The sequence below is a fragment of the Cheilinus undulatus genome, linkage group 2 (genome assembly GCF_018320785.1).
Source record: "Cheilinus undulatus linkage group 2, ASM1832078v1, whole genome shotgun sequence".
NCBI classification, from domain to species: domain Eukaryota; kingdom Metazoa; phylum Chordata; class Actinopteri; order Labriformes; family Labridae; genus Cheilinus; species Cheilinus undulatus.
In genome coordinates, this window is record NC_054866.1 from 30682911 (window position 1) to 30709232 (window position 26322).

At 38.7% G+C, this 26322-nt stretch overlaps 1 protein-coding gene across 1 annotated transcript in view; it reads right to left on the bottom strand.

Moving 5' to 3' along the window:
• drd2a (dopamine receptor D2a) overlaps positions 1-26322 on the bottom strand; it is a 73060-nt gene that overhangs the window by 21264 nt on the left and 25474 nt on the right. The window contains exon 2 of the mRNA XM_041801958.1: positions 12774-13079. Coding sequence (XP_041657892.1) covers positions 12774-13046 — 273 coding nt within the window. The 5' untranslated portion in view covers positions 13047-13079. The remainder of the gene's footprint in view (positions 1-12773; positions 13080-26322) is intronic.

Below are 26322 nucleotides of genomic sequence, written 5' to 3' on the forward strand. Positions count from 1 at the left end.
AGTGGGGCGTACTCAGCCCTGGGAATGGAAGAGGTGCACATTACCTGAACCCAAACCAGAATGATTTACTGAATGGCATATATTTTTTCCGCCACTGTCAGAGGTTGCGGTAAGTGGAAATGTTTTATAACAGAATGTTATGTATAAAAACTGAAAATTTACTAAGGGGGATACATTTTAATTTTTCACAGCACAAACTAAGGAAAACCCAAAGAGGGTTAGGCACCTGAACCTAAAGGTAAGGGTTAGGGTAAGGGGGTTGGGGGATGAAATTAAAAACAACACAACACAAACTAAGGAAAAACACATCAAGGGTTAGTATGCCACTTCTCCATGGTGGAGATCTGCAACCAGCTGGTTCTTGATTCAGACACAAAAATGAAACAGTGGTTTGCTGTATAGTCCTTCCAGTTCAGTTTTTATTGAAAAGATAGCTCAAATCAAAAATTAAGTAGCCAACAAAGGTGACTCTGTCGTACCGTGAGCTGATGATGTGGCATTTTTAGTCGATGACATTAAATAGCTGCACTTCAGTAAGCATTGTTTGGTCACTACAGAAGAAGAAGCGCTGTTTTATTTAACTGTCCACTCACATCATGCCTAACCTCTCAAAGCAGATGGATACGCCCATTTCCGTGTTTCTCACTGGAGAATCCATCTTGCAAAGCTCCTGTCTGAACTGTTTGGGCCCAGTTAGAAAGTGACAGGACCAATTAGTGTTGAGGGGCAGTACTTTCAGGACCGGTGGAGTCGTGATGTAAGCAAGCAGCAACAAGAGACCGGTGCAATTATGGCAGAAGACATTAGCGTGGATGCTGCTAAAGCGCCAGTTTTATCTGAACTTAATGACATTCCTTCATTAAAAGAAGAACAAAGAACAGCATTTAGTTGTTTTCTTTAATACGACAAAAAGTCATGTACTGACATGTCTACAGTCGCCATGGTTCATGTAATGCAGTTTTGTATGGAGTTTATTCCTCGGTAGCAGCTATGTCATGTGTTTTGTTGCTCTGATTGGCCCGTAAAGATGTGACAGAACATCATCCAATCACCCTCCGAGTTTTTTTCATAGGCTCTGCCCTTTCCTAAACGCTGTGTATGAGTGGTTTTCCAGATGGATGTATGAAACAAATCCATCTGGCATGCCAGGTTATATCATGCCTGTCCATGTTCTGGTCCTGATGTATTGTTTTTGAACTGTAATTATTTCTAATCTTCTTTTTAATGATCCCACAGTTTTCAACAGTTCAAGGCATATTCGTTTTTGTTCACTGGATTACATTACCTTAAGATTTCTAACACATGCGCCCGTAAAACATATGAAGCTTGTCTGTGTCTTTAATCACAGATTAAGAATTTAATTTTTCAATGAAGTGACCATGCCTGTTATTTGCAGAGAAAAATATGTTCAAGCAGGAAGGCTGTTTAATTTCCATTTATCCCAGTTATCATTAGTAATCATTAATTCATGTGTCTCCCTTTTCCTGCTCTAGTAATCAGCTGATATGGCCGTCGACTCACTTAAGTTCTGAGCCAATCCCCCCTAACCACAACCTCTCTTAATCCAATCATCCTGCTGCTTCCATATTTAAAATCTGTTCTCTCTCCTCTGCAGTTTGTTGTTTCAGTGTGACTGCAGTAACCCTCCCCCTCCCCAGCTACCTCTATTATGTCTCATTGGTGTCCAGGTTCAGCTCCTCTGTGCATCCTGCATCCCTTCATTACCACCTCCAAGCCATCTCATCGGCGTCCATCTCCTCAGAAGTCTCTACTCATCTTATTCTACTTTTTTCATTACCAATACCACCAGTGTCTAGACTCCATAGCAGGGTATCCTGTCCTGCTGTCGGCCTCACTACCCCTTGATGTTCACAAAGACATCACATTGGAGTCTATTTCGAAAGACATTTCACAATTTCAGACATTTCCAAACATTTCAAAATGTGTAAAATGAATCATTGTTTAACTTGTATTGATTTAAATTATTAAAAGGTGCCTAAAGTTTTACTGTGCCTCTAATAAAGGTGTATAAAGGTGTTCACTAATCTTGGCAAAAGTAGTTTAATGTATGCATTGATGCACCTTTGTAGGGATACGATTTTTTATAATGAGAAAGAAAACCTTCACGTTTGTAACAGACGTCTCTGGGATGTCTTTGTTACAAAGGGAAAGTCTACACAAAGGGAAAGTCACTCACACAAGCCTTTAATGCATCTTTAATTGTCCCACCTTTTCTGATTTTCAAATTCCTAATCTTTTTATAAGTGACCCTTTCACCTTTTATTTAAAGTTCAGCAAGTGCAAAAAAACAGAACTGAATTCAGTGCAAAGGAGAAGGACTGAAATAAAATGAAAAACAAATCAAGTTCCTTTAGTTCACCCTGGTTTATGACAAACTCTGGCCCTGGAAACATGCATAATTTCAACTCCATATGCTCACTAAATTAGTCGCCGGCGCAGAAAGAGAGCACTGAGCTAATTAATGCTAATCCAGCATTTGATATTAAAGGGCAAAGTGAATGGCTTGCCCACACTGTGACTAAGAAGTGTAGTTCATGCTGATACATTATCAAACTCGGCCACAATCTGTGACACTGAATGTAATCGCATGGAGTCTGCACACAGGCTAAGAAAAATCTTTTAATACATTGTGACTGGAGTTTCTGTGTCCAAGACAAACAAAACAGAACAACGTAGTTGTGTAACACATAAAAAATACAGTCTAATTAAAAAAAAAACAAAAAACATGTCTGTCTGACGGTGCAAGTAATTTAAAGTTGTGTCTGTGATGGAAGAAGCTTGTTCTGCAGAATGTGAAATGAATAAATAATACAGAAACACTCTGCCAAAGCTGTTTGGCCATGATTACTTCAATAAATGTAAGGTCACCTTTCCTTTCAAAACACAAACTTCAAGTAGAGATTTGTATAAACTGGCTAGTACGGGCCTCAGAAAGACGTAATCAGGCAATCAGTAATGCCATAGTTTTTGATCTTCCCTCATACCTATTTAAAGGATTTTCACCTATCCAGCTGCTGTTTATCTCTCTGCACATTAACAGCAGGCCAGGTACTTTAAGACAAAAATCTGTTTTAAATCCCACCCAAAACAATCGCTAGGAAATACATTAGGGTTTTTCACAAAAGCTAGGTTTTAGTTTCCGTTGTATTTATACCCTAAGAGAGCTTCCCTCTAATTGTTATTTGTCTGTTGAGAATAAATCTGTTCAAAACAAGTAAAAAGCTCTTTAAGTATCGCCTTTCTACAAAACTGCTTAAATGTGCAGGGAATCAGTTGGGATCAGAAATCTCTGTGCTAGAAAAAATGTTTGGACTGTAATGAACCAAAATAAAATGCTAAATTAAAGCAGTCTTTTAATTTCAGTGGTTTGCATTGACATTTTTGACATTAATTTCTCACAGATATTTACCCAATGAATTAGTAACTAACCAAGAATACACAACTCTGTAGGAAAACAGGCACTCCAAACATGAAAATTTAAAAAAATGAGTAGGTAAATACTCATGAAGCCCCCCCTGTAATGGACAAGTCAATTAAAAAGCCAACATGTCTGATCACACAGGTCCTCATCAGAGAAAACAGACCCTCAAATGAGAAACAGATTCTTAAAGTTAATGACACATAAATAAATAACTTAAAGTACAACCATACAACATAGCTTTTATGCAAAGCTCCAATGATTTTCTGTATATATGAAACAGAAAAAAAGTAAATAATGTCATCAGCATAAAGATGTTTCTTTTATGTACAGTTATGTTTAAAACCTTAAAACTCTTTGACACTGGGTAGGTGTCAGATAAAATGATGTGTGCTGAAACATGCTGCAGAACGAGTGTGTTTTAAAATGTTTTACTTGGCAAAGTCTGTAGATTAAAACTTATAAACTGCTTTTCTTGCTAAAATGCCAAGGCTAGATAAGAGGTCCCACTTTATCCAAAGTGGGGACTAAAATAACCACCCATCAAAATAAGATCATCCTCCAGCAATTTCACAGAAATGATTTTGCTCCATTCATTTTTTCCTCTACCTTTACAAGCCTTACTGAGCCAGCAGGAGAGAAGCATCCCTACAGCATGTGCTACCCCTACTGTGCTTTACAGTGGGGATGGTGTGTTTGCGTGCAGGGCCGTTTCTGGGCATAGGCGATATAGGCGGTTGCCTAGGGCGCCATGCTGAGGGGGGCGCTGTCATGAGCCATCAATGTAACAGATCATCAACTCCTGCACTCCTCTAACCTCTGCACCCCTCGTTCTTGAAACCATCCAGACTCACCTCGCCACTCTCTCTCTCTCTATCTCCATGCACGCCCCTGGCATGCGCACACTGGGAGCCCAGCAAGTCGTTTCGAGAAAAAACAAGATTTCTTTTTCCTCATTCACACAGTGCTGAACAGACAGGATGTAGAGATAGAGCCCTGCTTCAGACAGCTAACACCCTACCTGCCCATTCCCCCTGATTTCCTGACCATTAACACCTGCTGGTGCGTGTGGGTCATCCCTCCCTCCCACCTGCACCCCCAACGTGCGCGTCCAGTTCCTCCTAAAGTCTGACCATCCACATAGAGCACGGACCGACAGAAGCTGTGTTCAGTTTAAGAAATTATAATTTTACTTTCACTTAAGCACTGCCCTTGAAAAATAAGGTTTTTCACTGTTCTAATCAAAGTTTTCTCACTGAATGGAGAATGAAAGAAAACTCTCAATTTAACCCTGATTATATTAATAAGAGTAATGTCAGGATCATATTTACAGACTTTATGTACACATCCTTTTGTTTTTTTAAGCCGTAGGTGGAATTATTTTCCTGATCATCGTTCGCAACTGCCAAAAAGTGCAGCGTACTTCAGTCAGCTCCTACAGAGAGTTCGTTTTTACTCTGTTTGCCCCTCTCTGTCCCTGTCCTTGTCCGTAAATTAAATGCTTTATGAAAAGAGGCCAATTTTTATGGGTAGAAGGGATTTCCTCTCAAACAACAGTGTGATGACTCAGTATCTCTGCACCAGTCTCTTCCTGTGCTTCATGACGCGCATCAGAGCAGTGGAGACACTCATACTGTATGTCTGCAGCGCTACGAGGAGCGTTAAAGCTGTGCCTTGTTTACTAACTTAAACAGTTGTAGTGCAAGCAAAAATTAAATTCAGACCTGATCCCAACACAGCCATCTAACTTTTTTACTTTTAGTAGAGCTAACAGGATAATTCTAGTTGAAAACTGCTGCAGGTGCTCTTGAATTATGTCTGTAAATAATTATGTCACAATGTGTTAATAACCCTATGTTTCTGACACTGTTTTGGCATTATGATGTGTAAATCCTGTGTGGTGGACAAGTTCATCAGTCAGAGGTGGAGCCATGGGGTGGCTTGTGGGGTCTATGCCCCTAATGTTTTCTCAAAACAAATTGTAAGTTCACCTAGGGTACCAAAATGGCTAGAAACAGCCTTGTTTGCATGGATGTAGCATCTTATCGGATCGCTCAAAAGAACTGTTTTGGTCTCATCAGACCTTTCAGAAGAACTTTCTTCTACTTGACCATGGAGTCTCCCACATGCCTTTTGGTTTCAAGATTAAACAGGTTTTTTCAACAGTGGCTTTCTCTTTGCCACTCTCCCAAAAAGCTTTGACTGATGAAGAACCAGGGAAACAGTTGTCGTATAGTACCTCCCATGTCAGCTGCTGAAGGTTGTTACTCCTTAAGAGTGGTCATAAGCATCGTAGTGGCCTCTCTCACCAGTCTCCTTCTTGAACTGTCACTCAGTTTGTGTGGAAGGCCTGATATAGGCAGATTTACAAATGTAAACAACGCACAACGGATGCATTTCAACTCGTGGTCTTCTTCAGCGCTGATGCTGCCTTGCCTAAATAAAACAACTTAAAAGGACATTTTTGAGTGCTGGGGCCTCCTTTTCTAGGAAGTCTTTTTTGTTGTGCACCTTGAGGAGTTTATTGTTTGGAGGGTGCTCCTTTTTTCACTTTGTCTGAGATTTACAAATATACCATATTCCTTCCATTTCTTGGTGATGGATTTAACTGAACTCTGGGGGATGTTCAGTGCCTTGGAGATTTTTTGTATTCATCCCTTGACTTATACTTTTCAATAACCTTTTCTCTAAGTTGCTTGGAGTGTTCTTTTGTCTTCATGGTGTAATGGTAGGCAAGAATACCAGTGACTGTACCTTCCAGACACAGGTGTCTTTATACTACAATCACTTGAGAAACATTTACTGCACTCATCTGATCCCTATTTCACTAAATTTAAGACTACTGGTACTAAATATTTTTGCAGTCACTTATTTTACATTTTATATTTTTATTTTATTGCTATTACTTTGTAGAAATCTGTTTGCACTTTGACATCCAAGGGGGTGAATACTTTTTATGGGCACTGTAAATGACATCAAGGCCCATTAAATGGAGGATACATAAGCACATAATTAGAATATATAGTATACAGTATATACCTGTATAATGACTTACATATATATGAACTGAACTGATCTCGAAAAGAACCTTAAGAACTTTCACTTTTAAATGAGTGGAGTGCTTCTTTAAGCCACAACTCACTGGCATTGCTAAATTGTGTTCACTCCTTCTTCCTGTCTTCATTATGCAATTAGAGTACGACAATGGTAAATCCCTCTGAATAATTAGAAAACAAGGTGCAATTTCAGAAAAAAAACAAAAAAAACAAAGGAGAAGCTGACTACAATTACAGTGTTTTGTTGCCACACGCTGTTTGAATTTCTCTCTGTTATAAAGTTACAAAAAGCTGTCAAATTCAAGACACACCTTCAATCGATTAAAACTTCATAATGGCTTTAAACCAAACAAACACACCTGAGCAATGAATAACTTCACAGCACTAGAGACCCATTATCTTTGTTATTTTATCACATATTGTAATCTATTGAGAGTTTTCAACTACATATTGGAGCTTTGATATGTGGATGATTACCATTCAGCTCCCACTAGAGGTGCTTTGATGTGGACTCCTGCTGCTGTATACTCAGCCGCCCACAACAACAGAGATCAGGGGGAAAAAAACAAAGCAAACAAGCATAGTAAAAGTTGCATAAGTTATGAACAAACAAGGCTTGCTGTGATAATGTATGCTAATGATCACAAATGGAGATTATGAGCACAATGACATTTAAATAATAATAATAACTAGAAAAGCACTCGGAGAGCGCAGACCTCCGCCATCAGCCCTATCTCCCAATAGTGAAGAATGCTTTATAAAAATTTCTGGATCCGTCCCCATGTGCCCCCCACCATGGCATTCGCTGATTACTCCCTCCCCGGTGGGGTGGAAACATGGTGAGGCAAAGCATTGACTTTGCTATGGGTGGACTGTCATGGCGGAAGCATTGCCTGCTGGTGCCATCAGATGCACCCATGGTCTCACTGGATGACTGGAAGTCATGGCAGAGGGTGAATATTCCTCTATTCCTCCCAGCATTGTGAGTATTCTCGCTACAATTCGCTGTCTTTCTCTCCGTTATGCTCCAACTCGTCTCCTCAACCGGGCGCGCATCTTTCAAACTCTGTCAACTCCAAAACTTTGAATAGAAACACACCAAAAATGCTGCTGGGACTGAAGTTACTCATGTCCGCCATCTCCTGGTGTAAAGTAGTTATTATCCATCTTTCTTTTGATTATCACTTTTACTGTCTTGGGTCAGAAGAATTAACCGTTTACAAAGTAAACATGGAACCGATGGTGCGGTAGTGTTTCCAGTAAGACGGACACGGACGGCCCAACCAAGCACAGAGAGAGAAACAGAGGGAATGTTTTGCGAGGGGAATTGTTGGAAACTCCAACAATGAGCACTCCTGCTTGTGTCCATCCCTGGAGTGTTTAATGTCGTTATACACCAGCTGTCCTGGCCCTAAAACCAGCCTGGCCTACAGGAATCTCCTGGCCACTCTGGGCCTGAATAAAGCTGAATGTTTATGCAGATAAAGGTTATGTTTTTTTAAATCAAATTTTCTGCCTTAGACCATCAATCATCATTCTACTGTATAGACTTTAAAAATTTGACTGGCATGTTTTGTCCAAAATTTAACTGGCTTCATATCTAAGATTTATCAAAATAAATCATTTTGCTTTCTTTTAACAGTGAAAAATCACTTACAATAAACCTTTTTAGGAAAGCGGTGGGTTGTAAGGTATGTCATTCCAAGTTAAAGCATAGAAACAGTCAGTATTGTCACTGATGGTCTTGTTTGCCTTTTGCAAAAAAGACTATGTTTGATTTTGATCTGTGTCATTAAGTAGTTAAAAATGTAGTATAGGACCTTAAAACCATGTCCTGTCCTGTGATGAGTTCCTCAGGGATTAATCCTCGGGTCAATCTTTTTTTCTCTTTTCTTATGTTTTCTGTTAATTGTTTGTTTGCTGGCTGTTGAGACTTATCATATCTCTGCTGATGATATATAGATCTATTTCAATACAAATTTCCATAAACTTCATTAGCTGTTCACCATCCCAATATCCCCTAAGAGTGGACTTATCCAACTTCCTTCACTTGTTTTTCCAAATTGGAACACTTCTTATTAGCCAGATCTCTTTGTTTTTTGTCAGTTTATCAAATTGTTTTGTCTTTTTCAATCAAAAATCCAAACTATTTTCATGTTTTTGTTAATATGAATATGTATAATATGTACCCAAACTTGTCCATTCCTGCTTCTTTAAGCTAAGAAATGTTGAATACATCCTCTCCCGAGCTGCTCGTTCAAACGTTCATTTTCTTCAGTCTAGCATATTGGATTCCCCTCTTATTGTGCCTTTGGATCCTTTCATTGACTTCCTGTGAAATTCAGAATAAACTACAACATCCTATTGATTATACAGTGGGCTACAGCACAATACTGATGGTTTTTTGTAGTTTATTTTCCCTCCTTGCAAGAACTGATGAATTTTTTTACACCAGTTATATCTTAAAATGATATAACTGGTGTGTTCCTGACAGGACACATTTATCTGGGAATATTCAGGCTGTTTCAGTGGTTGTGTGGTTGTCAGGACAGTGTGACAGTGAGTTGTTCTTTGGTTTTCTGTCCGTATATGAGCTTTGTTCCACATGTATCTGTTTGGTACACGTCTGTACCGTACTGAGAGACCAGTACTGAATTGGAACAATGCGAAAACACGTACATTTACACCCCTAACATTACACATAGCATTATTGGTGAAGGAGAACGGGGAAAATTTGAATATCTGGCACAGCAAGCAGACACAGAAGCTGAGGCTAAGCTAGACTATGTTGTGTAGGAAGAGGACAGGGTGGCTAGGAGAAAAAGCAGCTAAATCGTGAGGATGCTTGTTGTTAAATATATGTCCACGTAAATGCACAACAGCTATGAAACAGTAGTGATGAGAAGAAGAAAGAGTAACAAAAATTAACTGTAGGAAAACACAGCATCTTCTCTGTCTTTGGGTGTGTAATGGTGGTTGGCAAAGAGAGACATAGGAAAAGAGCAGAGGAAGTAACGCAATACACCCACTGTACGTCAGCAAGTCAGCTGTATGGTGGATGGAGACCTGAGGGGGACCAACATGAAGTGTAAAACCACAGGTTTGGAGTTTTATAAAAAAAAACCTATACATTTTTATGATGTCATGCTTCCAGTTTTGACTCAGTATACCCAAGAAGTCCTCTGAGAGGTATTAATGAGAATTGGAGCAACAGGGAGGTTTGCAAATCAAGACATACATACATACAGACAGCTCTCCAATTATAGTAGAAAGAAGACATGAGGAACTGCATGACTTCACTCTGTTATATTTCCTTATTTTCTAGTCCTTGTCCACATTGATCAAATCTCAGATGATATATTTGCTGTTATACCCTTCATCCTGCTTTCTTATTAAAGTTTTGGTTATGTTTTGTAATATCTACTTAAGTGTTTATTGTATTTTATTCCTCTCTGTGTGTGGCACTTTGTTACTGTGTGGTGTAAATAGTGAAGCTTTACCTGTTAACTTACAAAGTGCCACATTTTCGGTGGCTTTTGTTCTTTATGTGCAAACAAACACGCATGGAAACAGGCAGAGACCATGACATCCTATGGATTTAAAGTCTGTAATCTGATCAGAGTGATAATCATCATGACTCACTGAGAGACACTGGAGGATTAGAGTCCCTGTAGTCTTAGATTGCCTTTCTCTACATCACACAGCGTGACCTAAAGCCTGATGGTCAGAAATAACCCCAGGGCCTGTGAGCAGAGGCACAAGACATGAGCAACAGAGTTAGAGAAAAGGGACTTTTCCTCAAGATAGCCCACATCCTGCTCACAATTGATTTGGAAGAGTGGAGATGATACTGATGGTGGACCTGAGTCTTAATCTCACTGTTCGGTGGGCTTTTTGTATCATAACTGCTTTAAAAAAAAAAAAAAAACAGGCCTGCATTATTCAACACCGCAGTGAATGCAAAAAACGAATTTGTCCCAGAATTAGGAGGAATTATTCATAACTGTCTGACCTCTAACTGAGTAGACAGGTCTGACATTTTGATGTTGTTACATTCTGTTGCTACATTACAGGCCTTAAGCGCTTCATGACTGATATTTACAATGCTGATGTGAACATTTAAGCCGTCACCTCTGCTTCACCTTGAGCCTCTGACCTGCTCATAACTGCTGCCAGTTTGTCTGACTCCATTTTCCTTCTGTTTGTAACTGCCCCCAGAATTCATCTCATGAATAATATGAGTTTCTCTTTTACCTTTAGATGCTATATATGACTTCCTTTTCTCCTGCTGTTTTTTTTTTGTTGTACTTCTTTCTGTATTTAAACCTGATCATTTTCTCTACAAAAAGGAAATCTAGTTAATTTTGTTTGCACATAATTTAAATTATGAACACAGTTGCATGCATACAAATTCAGTCCCTTTCACCTTTTCCATATTTTTCAAACAACAAATGATAATTAATTGTTTTTTTTTTTTTATCTGGGTTGCATATTAAATAAGCAATTACTTTGTTCTGACAGAAAAATGAAACATAGCTTTGAACTTTATTTCATTAGACCTTTTGCAGACACCTGACCACTATGACATCACTCATCACAGTGGATGGTGGATTAATGCCAGTGTATAGCTACATTAACTATGCATAGGTGTATTTGTAAGCAACAGAAGTAGGAGAAAGTAACAAACAGAATTAGTCTTATAAACACAAATTTCAGTTATTGTGACATGCTGAGTCATCTTTAGGGCTCTTACAAAAAGAGAAACTTGAAGATCTGACTGAAAGAGGTTCTTCTCTACACATCCTTGGTCTTTGAGCATACAAAGCCTTGATGCCTATGCAGCTGCCCACTCTAAAACCTCTTTGTTTAGTGTTTCTTCAAAATGTCAAAACATGCTGAACTTTTTCTTTTGATCTTTTTGATTTCAACATCTAATTTGGTTGATAGTCACCTGTGAACAGGGCCATATTTCAAACCATTATACTAATGCTAATGTTTGCTAGCATTAGCATTAGCCCCATAGTACCCCTTTTCCTATAAGCTAGTCCAACGCTGGTTCTAGTCAGAACTGAAGCTTGTTGAAAGTTGGTTCATTCTAAAAAACAATAAAAAACAAAAAATTGGCAGCTACATCATTACGTCAGTTTATCCCTTGTGCCCTCCTCAAATTTACTGCCCTCTGGGCAAAAAATGTACTTGAACAGAAAAATTGCCAGTAATTCACCATACGTCAATATTTCTATCTACTTTTTTTTCATAAATCTCTTTAACAACTTCAGACCTGCTCAAAAATACCAAACATTCAATAATTTTCAAGATTTTAACCCTTTAAATGCCAGTTTGATTATTTGAAATATTTTCTTTTTTACTACAAAAAACACAAAAAGTGAATTATGTTCCTTAAAATTAATAGTGGAAAGAAAGGGCTTTGGTGCTGATAAGAGTCTTGGATGGGTCAAAGATTAGCAACAAAATTGATTTTATTGCATTTGTATTTTTTTTTTGGTAGTGCCAGCTTTAACACTAGGGCATCCTCTAGACACCTTCGAGGCAAAAATGTACATGTTAAAAAAACTGCTGTTAAATCACCGTACATCAATATTTTTTTCTACTTTTTTTCCATAAATCTTTTTAACAACTTCAGACTTATTCAGAGCTGAGTTCATCCCCACAGCACAAACCACTTCTGCTTTATTTTTATATCCATTTTCACTGTAGTCTTCTGAAGCCAAGCTCCACTCTTTAAAAACAGCGCTCTTCCTTGATATTGATTACAATATTACCCCCAACCCTCAACGTAAGCACCACTCAACCCCCCAGTTTATCAGGAAATTGCTTCTGCTTATAAATCAGACTTTCTGGCCCAGAGACAGTTCTTTGGTTATGGAAAACCAAAGAACGCATGCTAGGTCAGGCTCTAGCTCTGAACCAGCTCTGGAACTGATATGGCGGAAAAAGGGCTTCAGTGCTTCTGTTACAAATGAAACATTGCTATGGAAATTGCTGTTTCATGCTTCTTAAATAATACTGACAATACAGTTTTCTAAACTTTACATTTGCTAAATGTGTACTATACAGAACACTGTGTAAAAGTACAGGATTGACAACTAAACATTTTTAAGTAAATCACCCTGGTTCTTACAGTCATTTTATTTTGTTTGCTAAAACTGATGTAAGACAACAGATAAAAAAGAGTTAGATGGAATAGTTCTTTTTCATCTCTGAGTAAGAGTATGTATCTGTTAATCTTATGTGTGCATGCAGGTCTGCTTTCCTACCTCTAAATAGACGACCCAGGGCATGACCAGGGTGGCCACCAGGAGGTCGGCGACAGCCAAACTGACAATCAGGTAGTTGGTAGTGGTCTGGAGAGCCTTCTCCCTGGACACAGCCATGCACACCAGCACGTTACCGAAGACAATGACAAAGATGAGCAGGCAGAGCAGCATAGCGTAGTAGTTGTACGGGTACTTCTGCCCCTGATCGGTTCCGTTGAATGCTCCATTGTCGAAGAAACTGTTGTTGTAGGCATACTGGGTAAAGACATCCATTAGCTGTGAGTGTCAAAAGGCCAGGAGAGGGCCCTGCAAAACAAACACACAGAAGACAGCATTTTAATGAAGTTTTATTCATGCAGATGTTAATGGAAAAGAGCTTGGATGTTTCAGGATGATCTGTTTTGCTGCAGTAATTGCTCTGCTAAGTGTTGATTTATCGCTTAAATTCTGCTGTGCCCAATAATGGCTCCAATTTTATTTTAAAATATAGCTAAGATTCCTAATGTTTATAAAATGATGTCGAAGGCTTCCACCATACTTCAGCTAGATTAAACTATAACAACCTGGGTGAGCTTAAGGGGGAAAATTAAGACTAAGTGGTTCATTTAGTGATCTGTCAGAAGCTGAGTTTTATCAAGAAGCTGCTGGCAGCTTATTATGATGCACTGAAGTTGTGTTATCCCCCAGAAAGTAAGGTTTTTGTTTAAAACTTTTCAGGAATTTGCAAAGCAGGTAAACACCTTTTAAAATATCAATAGAAAGGTGTTTTTCAGTCTTTCTTTTTGTTCGATAAAAGTGGTGGAACAAAAAATAAGGCTACAGGGAAACTGAACTTCCATCCAGATGTTGAATGTTGGATTTATGGTTTTTGCTGGTGCTCTGCTACATTTCCTGGCCCATTACCTCCACTGAATAATGATCAGTGAGAAAGTTTGTGTTGCATTCACCACATTTGTCTTACTTCCCTCTGCAGTTGGCAGGTATTCTAGATGCACTTGTGAGTGCATACATGCTGGTGGAGCATGATGCAAGAACAAAATGTGAATGTTTAGTGGTCCAAAATGTTGATGCTTTTGTTTTCAAAAACTCAACAAGGTAAATGCCCCCCTATAGTTTCAGTGGTTTAATTAAGTATAACTAAGTTGAGGTTTGAAAAGAACAATGAGTTTTATGAATATTTAAGTTTTTATTTATTTATTTATTTTTTAAGATTTATTTTTGGGCTTTTTATGCCAAAACACATCATATGATAGACCCCATGTGCAATCCGTAGCACACACTGCCAGCAGCATGTCAACGGTCAAACGCCCCATCAGCCACTGCTTGGCCAGTTGCTTGGTACCAGAGCTGAGAGCCCACCTCCCCACCTCATATTCCAAAACCTGAGATGAGGAAGACACAGGAGACTCAGATTGCTCGCGTTTGGCTGTTTACTGGTCTTAGCCAAGGAGAAGCCGCAACACCAAAGCATTGTGAGCCCAAAGCAGTTCACCTGTAAATGCCTTTAGAGCAACCATAACCTTAATCATAACTCATAATAAGATTACACAGACTCCACTGACTGACGTCAAATGCAAGTTCTGGAGTCAGACTGTGTCTGTGAATGGTTTTCACACAAACTGTGAAGAAACAACCTTGACTGTAGGAATTAAAAACTTCTTATTTAGCTCAAGCTGGTGAGTTTAGACTATCAGCCCAGGAGGAGAGGAGAGATTCATAGATTCCCCACTCTTGACCTTACAGCTTGACCTGGTGCCTTAGAGTAACTTAACCACCCTAAGAATATCTGTGGAGACACAGAAATGTTAGAAATGTATGTAAGTGAAAAAAAAAGCAGAGCAGTGGTATTCGCCAGCTAAGGCCTCCCATTCAGAAACAAAAGATTGCACCCAATTCCTTTTTCTGTGCTCTCAAACAGAGCTGCTACTACAGCAGCTGAGATGCTGATCTCTCCGGAAAACACACTACCAGCAGCACCTGGCTATGCCAGGAATAAAGCCAGAGCTGGCGGGAGGCATAAGTGACATAAGCTGCTGCTTTGGGCCCTTGTGAATGTTCACAAGCATCAGTTCAGATGCAAACTATAGTGAGATCAGTCCTCTACAGACCGACAGTCCAGAAAAGAGAAGAGAGACAGGAGCCTTTCCATCCGTGTGCATGAAGATAAAACATATAACATCCCAGCAGAGGCAGAGGGGTGGAGGACTTCCTGATCTCCCAGAAAAAAATCACAGTCCTTTCAAGATCCACAACTGTCCAGCTCACAGCTGAAGTTACTGCATGCTAGTGGGCCCAGAGTGTGAGTCTAATATTCACTACCATTATGTATAGTGATGACCATTAGCAGACCAAAATGAAGTCTATACACACCGCTCAACTACATGAGTCTAGTTTTACTCATTTAAAGGATCAACTGAGTCAGATCACTTCAGGTTTAACTCAAGTAATGTACACAACATTATATATTAAATTTCTCTCAATATGACATTATATAATGCTGTTTTAAATAAACTGAAGAAAAATTCAAGTTATGTTACCTCTTTTTATCCCCATTGAGGATATACTAGCTGTATAGATAGATACAGATATTCTAGCATTGATTGCATCAGTGACAGTGATTGGCAGTTGGGGGCCCCCAAACAAGTTCGCTTAGGGCCCAAAGTAAACTTGGCTGGCCCTGATTAAAGCAGTGGAGTAAAGTGTCATGGTGCATCCATGCACATCTGGCACTGGTGTGGATTTGTTCATAAATAAAGGGGACGTGTGTCAGATGGCACTGGTGTGTTTTGGGCTTTAGTCTCAAATTCCATTTTGCTTTACAGCATAACTTTGTTTGACCACAGTGACACTGACCAGATCTGACACTGACTCTTGTTCTATGCTTTCCTTCTTTTTAACAATGAAACAATCAGTCTTATGCACATCCCTCATGTGCTTTACTAACTGTTTAATGCTGTTCTCCCCCCTCCTCCCAGCTTGCTCACATCTTAATTGGTTTCACAGCCTTCCAGACTGCTCCTGCTGACATGAATCTATTTAAAATCCCAAGCTGCTTCTAACTTATCTTCATGTCTGCAACTAATTTAATTTCCTTAACCTTGCACCTATTTTCTCACCCAAGTAATTGTTTTTGTTAGTAATTTCTGTCTTTATAATTTGAGCTTATTTTTGGTTGTTATGAATAATCTGCCAGGCTTATCTCTTGCCTGTAGCAATAACATCTAGTAAGTGAGAAAAGTGGTTGAAAAAGAGGCTTACTTATTACAAAACCTTACAATGTTGCTTTTCCAAATGGAAAATACTAAACGTTGAATCACATGACAGTCTAAGACATACAGTATGTGTTTACAGTCATTTTGTAATGTTTTTATCTAAAGAAGTTAAACTCTCCTGAGACAAAAGTGTTAAAAGGGGAACCCAGAAAGACATACAAATACTCCCATCATGCATTATGCTTCATGGTTACAGGGTTAAAGGACAAACTAATTTTTCTTGAATGTTTTCAGTGTATAAAGCACAGGATAGTTGCCACATCCTTGATTTGCAGCTCTTCAACTGAAAGTAATGTTTTTCTCATTAACCTTTTTTATCCAAGATGAGAAGGTTAAATTCTGTGGAGGTGCTTTTCTACCTTTTCAAGCCCTCTCAGAGCATTAAGTGTTTTTATTCTAAGCCCTCATAAACACTGTCAGTTTTCAAGACCCTAGACTTTTTTTTGACACGTTCCTTTTTGAAGGACGCTTTCTAAGTGATATGTGAATTCTTTAACAGGGTCAAGTAAATCTCACCTGCAGCACAATTGAATGCCACTGCGTTGATTAGATTATCTTACTCCTTCACAAAGGTTTGCACACTTGTAACAGCAAGGACTGTGAATGTTCAGAAAGGGCAAAGCTGAATTTATTACATCATGAAGCAGAAAGCACAAATTGGCAGCTATTCATGCAACAGTGGCTCCAAAAAAAGGATGTAAATATAGATGTATTAAACTTTTGATTTGTGCAGAAGGCATCATGTTTATTAAGAGTATCAAAGATGGCACATCTGGCATTTTTAAGCACAGCAGAGAGCAAAATTAACAAGAAAAGTCACCAGAGGAGGGCAGAGTCTACATGCAGGAGGGAAGGAAGATTTCCAAAGAAGTTATGACAGAATAAAGGAAGAGAGTGAGGAAGGAGGACTCCTGGTAAGATGTGTAAGCATTGCTCGGGGGCATCAGTCTGTGTGTGTACCCTGTAGATGCCCTGTGCTGTCTAATCTTATTTATTCGTCCGCTCTACATCCTTACTTACAGTGCTTGAGACTTTTCTTGCTGCTCGCCTGATGGCTGGTGCTAGCTTATAAAAACAAGCCTCTGCTCTCTTCCTGCTGCCTTAACTATCTCCTAAAGCCTTATTATAAGCCCTGCAACCTGTGTCTGATGGTAATGATAATAATAATCGTGTCCATTTCCAAACAGGGCAATGTCAAAGACATAGAACGGATATGTCTTGCTCAAGGAGTATTTAAGCAAATAGATACCTGCTTTATTATTAGCCATTAACCCATTTCTCTTCATCTATAATCTTCTGCTATTTTTGTAGAGACTGTGTACTTCCTTTTTTAGCTCATACATTCCAAGCCCACACTTACTGTCACATTTGATTCAGTAGGATGTGTTAATGCTAACCCTCCACCAGCTTTAATGCCTGCCATTATAGTTTTATACCTGGCCAATTAACTTCCTCTGCTCTAAGAGATCAAACATCCATGTCTTAGTTCATTAATGAACTTTCCACCAACAGATCACATCAAGTTTTTACCTCTGCCAAGGAGGTTATGTGATCAGGTGGGTTTGTTCGTTTGTTTGCAATATAACTCAAAAAGTCATGGATGGATTTTCATGAAATTTTCAGGAAATGTCAGAAATGGCATTAGGAAGAACTGATTAGATTTTGGGACTGATCCGGATCACTGTCTGGATGCAGGATTTTTTTTTAAAGGATTCTGTACTACTGGGAGATAGGGCTGTGCTGTTACCACTTTACACCAGGAGATGGCGGACATGAGTACCTTATTCAATTTTTTGGAGTTTATAGAGTTTGAAAGATGCACACCCGGTCGAGGAGACGAGTCAGAGCGTAACAGAGAGAAAGACAGCGAATTGTAGTTTCTTTCAGTACTCATGACATTACCCTGTTTGGAGCTAGCATGCTGCCAGATTGCATGGGGCCTACACTGTATGATTAACAATGCTTGTACAAATAAACAACTGATCAGATCTGCCCCCACACAGACATGTTTGATATTTACAATTCCAGGTTTGGCCACCTCCAGCAGAATACCTGTAAACTCCAATGAAAGCAGGTACGCCGAGTAGTGTCACCAACTAGATGTCATGTCCTTTACAATTCATAAAGATCAACACTACTATACTTTACTCTCAGTCAGGATCTCACATTATTATTCTGGATTGAGAGTCTCCTGCCAAAACGTATAGATCAATCTATTTCTTGAGTAAGGTTACATGCAGGAATAATGTAGTGCTCATTTCTACCAGAACTACAGTCACACATTTTTTCCTTTAACATTCAATGTACCAAAAGGAATAAGTGAATTTAGGATGATGAATATGAGTTAAAAGCCATGCCTAAAAGTTGTGGAGTTCCTCAGGGGAGTGTAGCTGGTCCTCTACAAGGTTATTTTACTGAACCAAACCAAACATAAAAAAAAAAAACCAAAAATGTAAATAACATTTTTAACTGAAACATAAAATGAAAAACAAGGCTTTATCAAAAACAAAACTAACTGAAACTGTATTGTTTGAATACAAAGCTGAAATAAATCTTACTACTATAATTGACAGCATGTCTGTCTGTGCTGATTTGCGTGCCACACCATTGCTCCATTTGTCCTTGATACCCCTCAGAAGAGTTCTTGGGTGTACCGATTCAAATCTGGTTTAATAACAAAATCATGAGTATGTACAGATTTTCCATAAAATCCAAAACATTTGAGCAGAACTGAGAGAGCTGGCACTGTTACTTTGTGATTCACTGATGATGTTGAGACATTGATTGGTAGCATAAATGACAACAGGATACAGCAGAGGCTGCTGACACACCACCAAAGCCCTGGTCGGACATTAGAAAATACTACAGATGTGGAAAACCACCTAGCCATAGACTGCAGGCTTGCCAGTGAAAAAGGTCACAACTGTGGAAAAGAGGGACAAATAAAAAGAGCCTGCAGAAACAAAACAGGGGGTAAAGAAAATAGTGCACAGTTAAAGGGGGAGAAAAATAAGTACGAAAAGAGAGCTAATTTCATAAAAGAGGAAGGGGGAGATAGTGAGAATAAGGAAGGTTTCAAGATGTGTCACGTTAAGGTCTGCACACACTGGCTCCATTATTTTTGGATCCATAACTGGAAACTCACACACTTGAACCTTGCACACTGAGTCCATTGCGTTTTATTTGTATTTCATTTTCCAATTCGTAAAATGTGGCAAATTGTTTTGTACTGTGAGCGTGTGGCTCTGTCACTCCTTTAAAATCAGTCTGACAGAGAGCTTCACACAGCACACGCTCATGTGTCATAGTGCTGGGCCAATGAGATGAAGACTTTTCAAATCAGTTTCTGTTATGTAGCTGTGAGTACAAACTTCTGCCTTATGGTTGATATCCACAAACACAGAGTTTAAAGTGAGGGTTTACTGGGAGTTACAGAGAGGGGAGCAGGCACTGATCTGAATCATCAACCACCCATTCAAATGACGTGGACTGATGTAAATAAATGCAAAAAAACAAACCTGTTTCGAAAAAAATGAAAATGGACAAAAGTTTCAGCTACACTGTATAAATATTCAGCACAACAGGAGCTATATTCTATATTTTAAACATGTAAAAATCAGACGAAAACAGACTCAGTGTGCAAAGGCCTAAGGATGACAGTGTACCATCTAAATAAGGAGATAGCCATTCCTGGAGAAGAACCAATCAGAGAAGAGCTAAAAGTGAATGGGAAAAATGTAACATTCGAGTAGATGCAGGGTGTCGACACACTATAACGTCAAGGAGAACATTTTACAAGTTATTCCACGATAGCCAATAAACCCACGCTTGCTTAGTGCAGGATTAAGCTCAGAACATACAGTGGCCATGAAGTGTCAGTATTAAGAACAGCCAAAGTTACAGTGGAGTATGAAGACATCACCAAGACTTTTGCTTTAGTGGTAGTGAAGAGTTCAGGAAACTAGTCTAGTTTTATAATTGACAATATATCCTTAGTTTAATTCTTTTTCCTTTCCTTAGTCCTCCCTGACCCATTAGCTTAGATTTACCAGAGACTAAGGAAATGATGTGATGTGAGCAAAACAATTTTGAAATATTGAAACAAATAAAATTGAGAAAATAATCCACATGGTTGATATAATGAGGGTGTGTTTAACAGTTACTGACTATTACAGCCACATATGAAGCAGTCAGAGCTGCTGGAAAGGTTTCACTAGAGAAGAGTTTCTTCTGCTCTGGAGACGAGACATGGTTTGATTGATCAGGTTTTTGAGTCTGTGCTTTCTGAAGGCTCTTTGGATCATATTGATGGGGGATTAGAGAAAAGAAGCTGAGAAGCTTACAGCTTTACTGTCACACAGCTTGAGAAGTGTACTATGAGGATTAAAACATGAATAGTTAAATACTCACTTAAATCCTTAGAAATATAATGTGGACAAGAAAATACCCTCAAGCAAGCCTAACTGATTTCTGTAAGTACCAGCATGACTTTTATGTTAAACACAAGGAGCCGATTCAAGTACAATTAATCTTCATAGTATTGTCTAGGGAACTAGTAGAAAGACAAGCAACATCCACATGAAGAAGCCCACAGAAAAAGCTCAAGTGCACAACTCAGTCAGCCTAGAGGAAGGAAAGGAGCAACACAAAGGGAACAGAAAGGGAGTACAAAAGCATCTCTTAAAGAAAACAGATCCAGATTCAAAGCATCTGGAGGAAGACACTGACAGCAAAGAGAGGAAAAGAGAGGTCCCATGGCAGTTAATTGTCCAGCAAGGAGAAGCCAGAATGAAAAGGGAGGGCAAACATGGGAAATAAAGGGTGAGAGAAGAAGTATGGGCACACAGCTTAGATGCTCATGTGCTTTGGGGACAACAAACAAAGTATTCTCATGGGTGAGGAAAAATGGGCCCAACATGCTGAGGTCGATATATCTGTGGAGAATAAGCTGTAAGCAGCACAGGGTAAGAGTTTCAAATTTGGATTTGGCGGCAGAGGGGGAGATTAAGAAGAAGTAAAAATAAAAGGCCGAGCAGCTGCTGGTTTCTTTCACCTCTGGGGACTGTGCTGAACTTTGTATTCTGAGAGCAAAAGAGGAGATCTGAAATGAATAGTGAGGGAAAAATGGAAGCTATTTCTATGGTAAATATTTCCTTTAAATATAGGTTTCTACAGTTGCAGCAGTTAACTTTACGGAGGCCTTTAGAAGCAACATGCAAGAAAGCAGTTACCTAGACTGGGATACATACATTGTGGTTGTAGAAGAGAGGGTTTAAACAAATACTATAAGTAGCTGATAAAAGGCAAACTCTTTAAATTTGCCAACCAAAAGAGATGATAGGATAAAAGCTCAAGCTAAGAAGCTAAGCTGTTGCCAAAGAAGAAGTTATACCCACTAAAAAGTCATAGAGAAGTATGACCTGAGTCAAAAGCAGCTGTTAAAGAGAAAAGAAAAGGGCCATGGTGAGTAACACTCACAGTTTCTCATTGTAAATTAAAATTTTGACAGCTGTTACAAACTTCCAGGATCTCTTAGGGGTATCAAAAAAAATATCAATACACTGATATATCGCGATATTTTGAAATGATATTTTAAAAGGCAGTATCGTTTGTTTTTTAAAGCAATAATTTACTTAGTTGATGTGGTAGCTTTGGGTGTAATTTCACCCCCTGACCGAGTTGGTGACAGTAACCGCCAGCTGGCAGCAAGCAGTTGACTCTTCCCTCTTCTCTTCTGACCGGTGGTTTTCAAAGTGTGAGGCGGGCATCCCCTGGGGGGCGCCACAGAGCTTCAGGGGAGGCGCGGAACCATAAACCAGAAAAAAGGTGATTTGCTTTACTACCCTCTGCTGTGCATGGAGCAAAATGGATAAACTTATAGTTACTATAGAGACTATGCTATAGAACAGTGTAACTTAACCAAAGAGCCAAAATTTTAAAATACCTTTGCAAGAGCCACAATCTAAGAGGTAAAAAAAACAAAACCAGCTTGAAGTAGCAATAACAATAGGTTTAAGGTGGTAAAAATGGTCAAAAAGCAGCAAAAAATTGGTGAAAATGGGGAGGATAAAGAGGAAAAAAATGGTCAGAAAGTAGCAAAAATTTGTTAGAAGTGACAAAAAAATGAGTGGAAAGTGACTTAAATGGGCAAAAAGCAGTCAAGACTGGAAAAAATAGGCAAAAAAAGAGGAAACAAGTGGTATGTAATGGCATAGGGCCACTTAAATGGGCAAAAAGTGGCAAAAAAATGTGGAAAAAAAGGGCAAAAAATGGGATAAAGGGCAAAACTTGGGAAAAAGTGGCAAAAAGACATTGCAAAAACGGCTAAAAAAATAGGAAAAAGGGGATATAAAATGATGAAAGATAGCTTAAATAGACAAAAAGGTAAAGGGGGCAAAAATGGGATAAAAGTGGAAAAAATGGGGGAAAAGAACCAAAAAGAAGTTGTAAAATGACCCAAAAATATGAAGAAGACTATTTAATGGCATTGTAACTGAATAAGAGGGAAAGGCAGATGTTTCTGGACATTTGCAAACCAAAATATCCAAAATATATTAATGTTAAAAATGTTTAAAGATTAGACATAAATGTTTGAAATGATGTTTACTTTTTTTAAAAAATTTGAATCCTTTTTGTGGGCAGGGGTCCACCAAATGGATCAGTTCTTCTTAGGGGAGGCTCACTTTCACACACTTTGAAAACCCCTGACTTAGACAACCAGATCATGCAAGACTTCTGGTCCGAGTGAGCCATGCCTACCCAGCGGCGCAGCTTCTGCTGCATTTGTAGCAGATATGTGGACTTACTTTGGCTTCCAAAACATTAAAGGCGGTGCATACTTATACAGGAGTCAAGTCATTTGTAAGATATACCACTCCAGAGTGAAATACTTGGACCGCATGACAAACATGAGCGTGAGACATCATAACAATAGCTTAGCTGCTAACAGCTAACGTGAAAGAAGCCTGAAGCTACCGCTGACTTTTACTCACTATAATTACCCAGTCAATACTTTGCCTTCTTGTCGGCAAAAAAAGGGGAGCAATGACTTGCCTGCTAACTTATCAATAGAAGTCCATGGTATAGATGGCAGTCAGAACTGAGAATCCGAGACACTCTGATGTAGTAAAAATCCTTTATTAAACAGGGATATCTACGCATTTCAACTCCAAGTCTTCATCAGGATATCCTGATCATTGATAAGTTGACAGGCCAGTCATTCCTCCTCTTTTTTGCAAACAATCTATTTTTGTCCATTTCCTGAAGAGCACCTGATCCTGACGACACAGTGTTTGATACTTTGACCCCATGCAGCACTCACCCACCTTCTTTTCTTTTTCAATACTTTGTTTTATTTGTAAGGACCCGTGCCGTGGTAGTGTTGTTAAGAATGACGGCTTTCGTAATACGGTTAAAAAAAACACTGGCATGTCACGTCATGCCCTCCTCACAACACAGTCCATCAGTCCTTAAAGCTGAGGATCAATCTTCCTCCACAAGCACCTTGTCATTACGTTAAGACATATAAGCTGATGAACCATGAAATATGAAAGGTTTTAGTACATTTACTCTATATTGATTATTTTTTCTCTTCCTGCATTTCAATTCATGACAACATATGGTAAAAATCATTATCTTCAAATTGCACAAAAAGACTTAAAACTCTAGATGCAGGACCATATATTTTATAATACACCATATATTTTTTAATTGTATACTATACATATAATTTTAATACATTTTTATAAATAGCTTTATTCTGTTCTGTTATATTCCATATTAACCTAAAATTACATAGTTATTTATTTCTATAAATAAAAATATATATACACCCACATATACATCCAAACTTATACATATACAGTACTGTGCAGAAGTTTTAGGCATGTTTGGGCTGAAATTTGAGGCTGAAGTTAGGCGTGTAATGGCGAGTACGCCCACCTGAGGGCCCCATCAGGCAGGAAGGAGGATTGACACGCGCCATATTCCTTCCATTTCTTGGTGATGGATTTATCTGTTCTCCAGGGGATTTTGAGTTCCTTGGTAATTTTTGGGTATCTATCCCCTGACTTATAATGTTCTTTTATCTTTATGATGTAATGGTATCCAGGAATACTGACAAACCAGGGGCTGGACCTTTCAGACACAGGTGTCCTTATCCAACAATCAGTTAAGACACATTCACTGCACCCAGGTGATCCCTATTTTCACTAATTGTGAGACTACTAGCACCTCTGTTGAATTGGGTCAGTCACTTTTATATATACTTTGTATTTATCTGTTTTCACTTTGGAAATAGTCAAATTATATTGACTATGATTGTTTTATAAAATAAGGGCCTGTTTTCTCGAATGAAATTGATGCATCTCTGTGTCAGAGTTTGATCCACCACACTTGAATAAAACTGTCTATTTTCACAAGAAAGGTAAAGTGAGGACTATCACGTAAACATAAAGATTCCAAGGATATCCCCAGGTTACAATTCAGAAGAAAAATAGGGAGGTTACGTAGACATGGGAGCAGACACCTGGCTATGAGATCAAATTCTTGAACAGGGAATGTTTTAGTCATTGGCTGTCTGCCAAGGCTGGTGTCATTTTTGTCTGTGTGATCAGTTCATGTCTCTGTGCCAACAGGAATAAATCTCACAGGGCAAACTGAATAGAGATTAGCCTGAGTTTATTGCTGTAATTGGTCTCACTTGAAAGAATCTAGTAAAAGGAAATGCCACACATAGCAGAAAATTTCACAATGGCAGAAATAGTTAACAGTTAAATGTAAGGCCTGTTTTACAAGCCTAATATGTCAGCAAAGTAGAAGATGACCATTATGACTTGGACCATTTTCTAATCTTAAACAGCACACAACTGACTAGGACTTCACAGCTGTTAATGATGAGACAATAATATGTGGAATTAGACACTGATGGAAGTAGTTGCCTCAACTAAAAAAATGTATTTTCAAAGCTGCAGAGAATGGTGGTTAGATTTTTTCTGAACAAATAACTGGCCTTTCCATTTCTGCAAAGGTTTGACTGTATTGGTAATCAATACCCATTTCTCTGTAATGATTTGTCTGGCCCTGTAATCTCCTGTTTAGGTAACACTCTCCTAACTCTGTTGTCTGTTGTCAAACATCACCACATTTCCCAGCCATAAAAAGAATGTGATCTTAAAAACAAGCAAACACTGTCAACACATATTATTTTTGAGTCCATTGTCTGGTCTTTTGTAGCTCTCCTGTGTCTAGCTATCATTCACTCTGTCCCTTTGAAAATTTGCGTCAATTGTTTCTAATTCTTTGGGGGTTTCACTGTGCAGTGCCAGACACCTGTCAGTGACTCTGCAATCCACCATTGTCCTCTCTGCTCAGATGCTGCTAGAGGATGTGTGAAGAGTAAATAAGAACAGCAGTCAATAAGCAGCTGCTTCAGAAGAATGTCAAACTGGATAACAAGAATGATCATAAAGGCTTCAACTGGGACTTGAAAAAATATCAGAACAATCATTTATAGAGTCTGAAGTGTCCCAGTGTGTCTTTGTGTCCTCCTGAATGAAACCTGACAGGCAGCAAAGCAAACAAAGTGGCAAAGCAATGCATTCAAAAACAGTATAACTAAATATATAAGGGGACTATTGTCATTGAAATGATGTGAAAATTGTTGTACCTGTTGCTTATTTAGTGTGAAACAAGAGTGAGTGTGTTACATAATGTTTTTCTTCAGATGGTTGAAGCGTTCTGTATTCAGTCTTCTCAACATGTCCAGTGCTTAACAAATTTATTAGACGACCACCCAAAGTAAGGTTTATGCCACAGCTGCCCTAAATTAACAGCATTGGTAATTACCAAAATCATTTTTTATGTTTCTGCAATGGTTAATACACCAATATGTAGAAGCTCTTTAACCCAAATGATATTTTTAATGCTAAAATATAATTATTATTGTTATCCATGAATTTTCAAATTTACTGATGAACAAAAAACCCTGAAAAAATAGTAAAGCACATTATTATTTCTTGATTAATATGTCAAATTATAGTTATTTACTTGCATTCCTGAACAGAAAAATGAGTTTTAGTGGTTGAATGTTATGCTTGATTAATTTCTGACTTCTCAGAGAAGCCCAGTGAGCCGGCTCAAATTTGGGTATAAAAAGGTGAATTCAGTTTGAAATTCCTCATTCCTGTTCAGAACTCACTGAAAATGAGAGAGTCCACATTAAAGCACTTCATGATGCTGGATGGTCTCTGAGACGAATAGGGAAAGACATAAAGTGT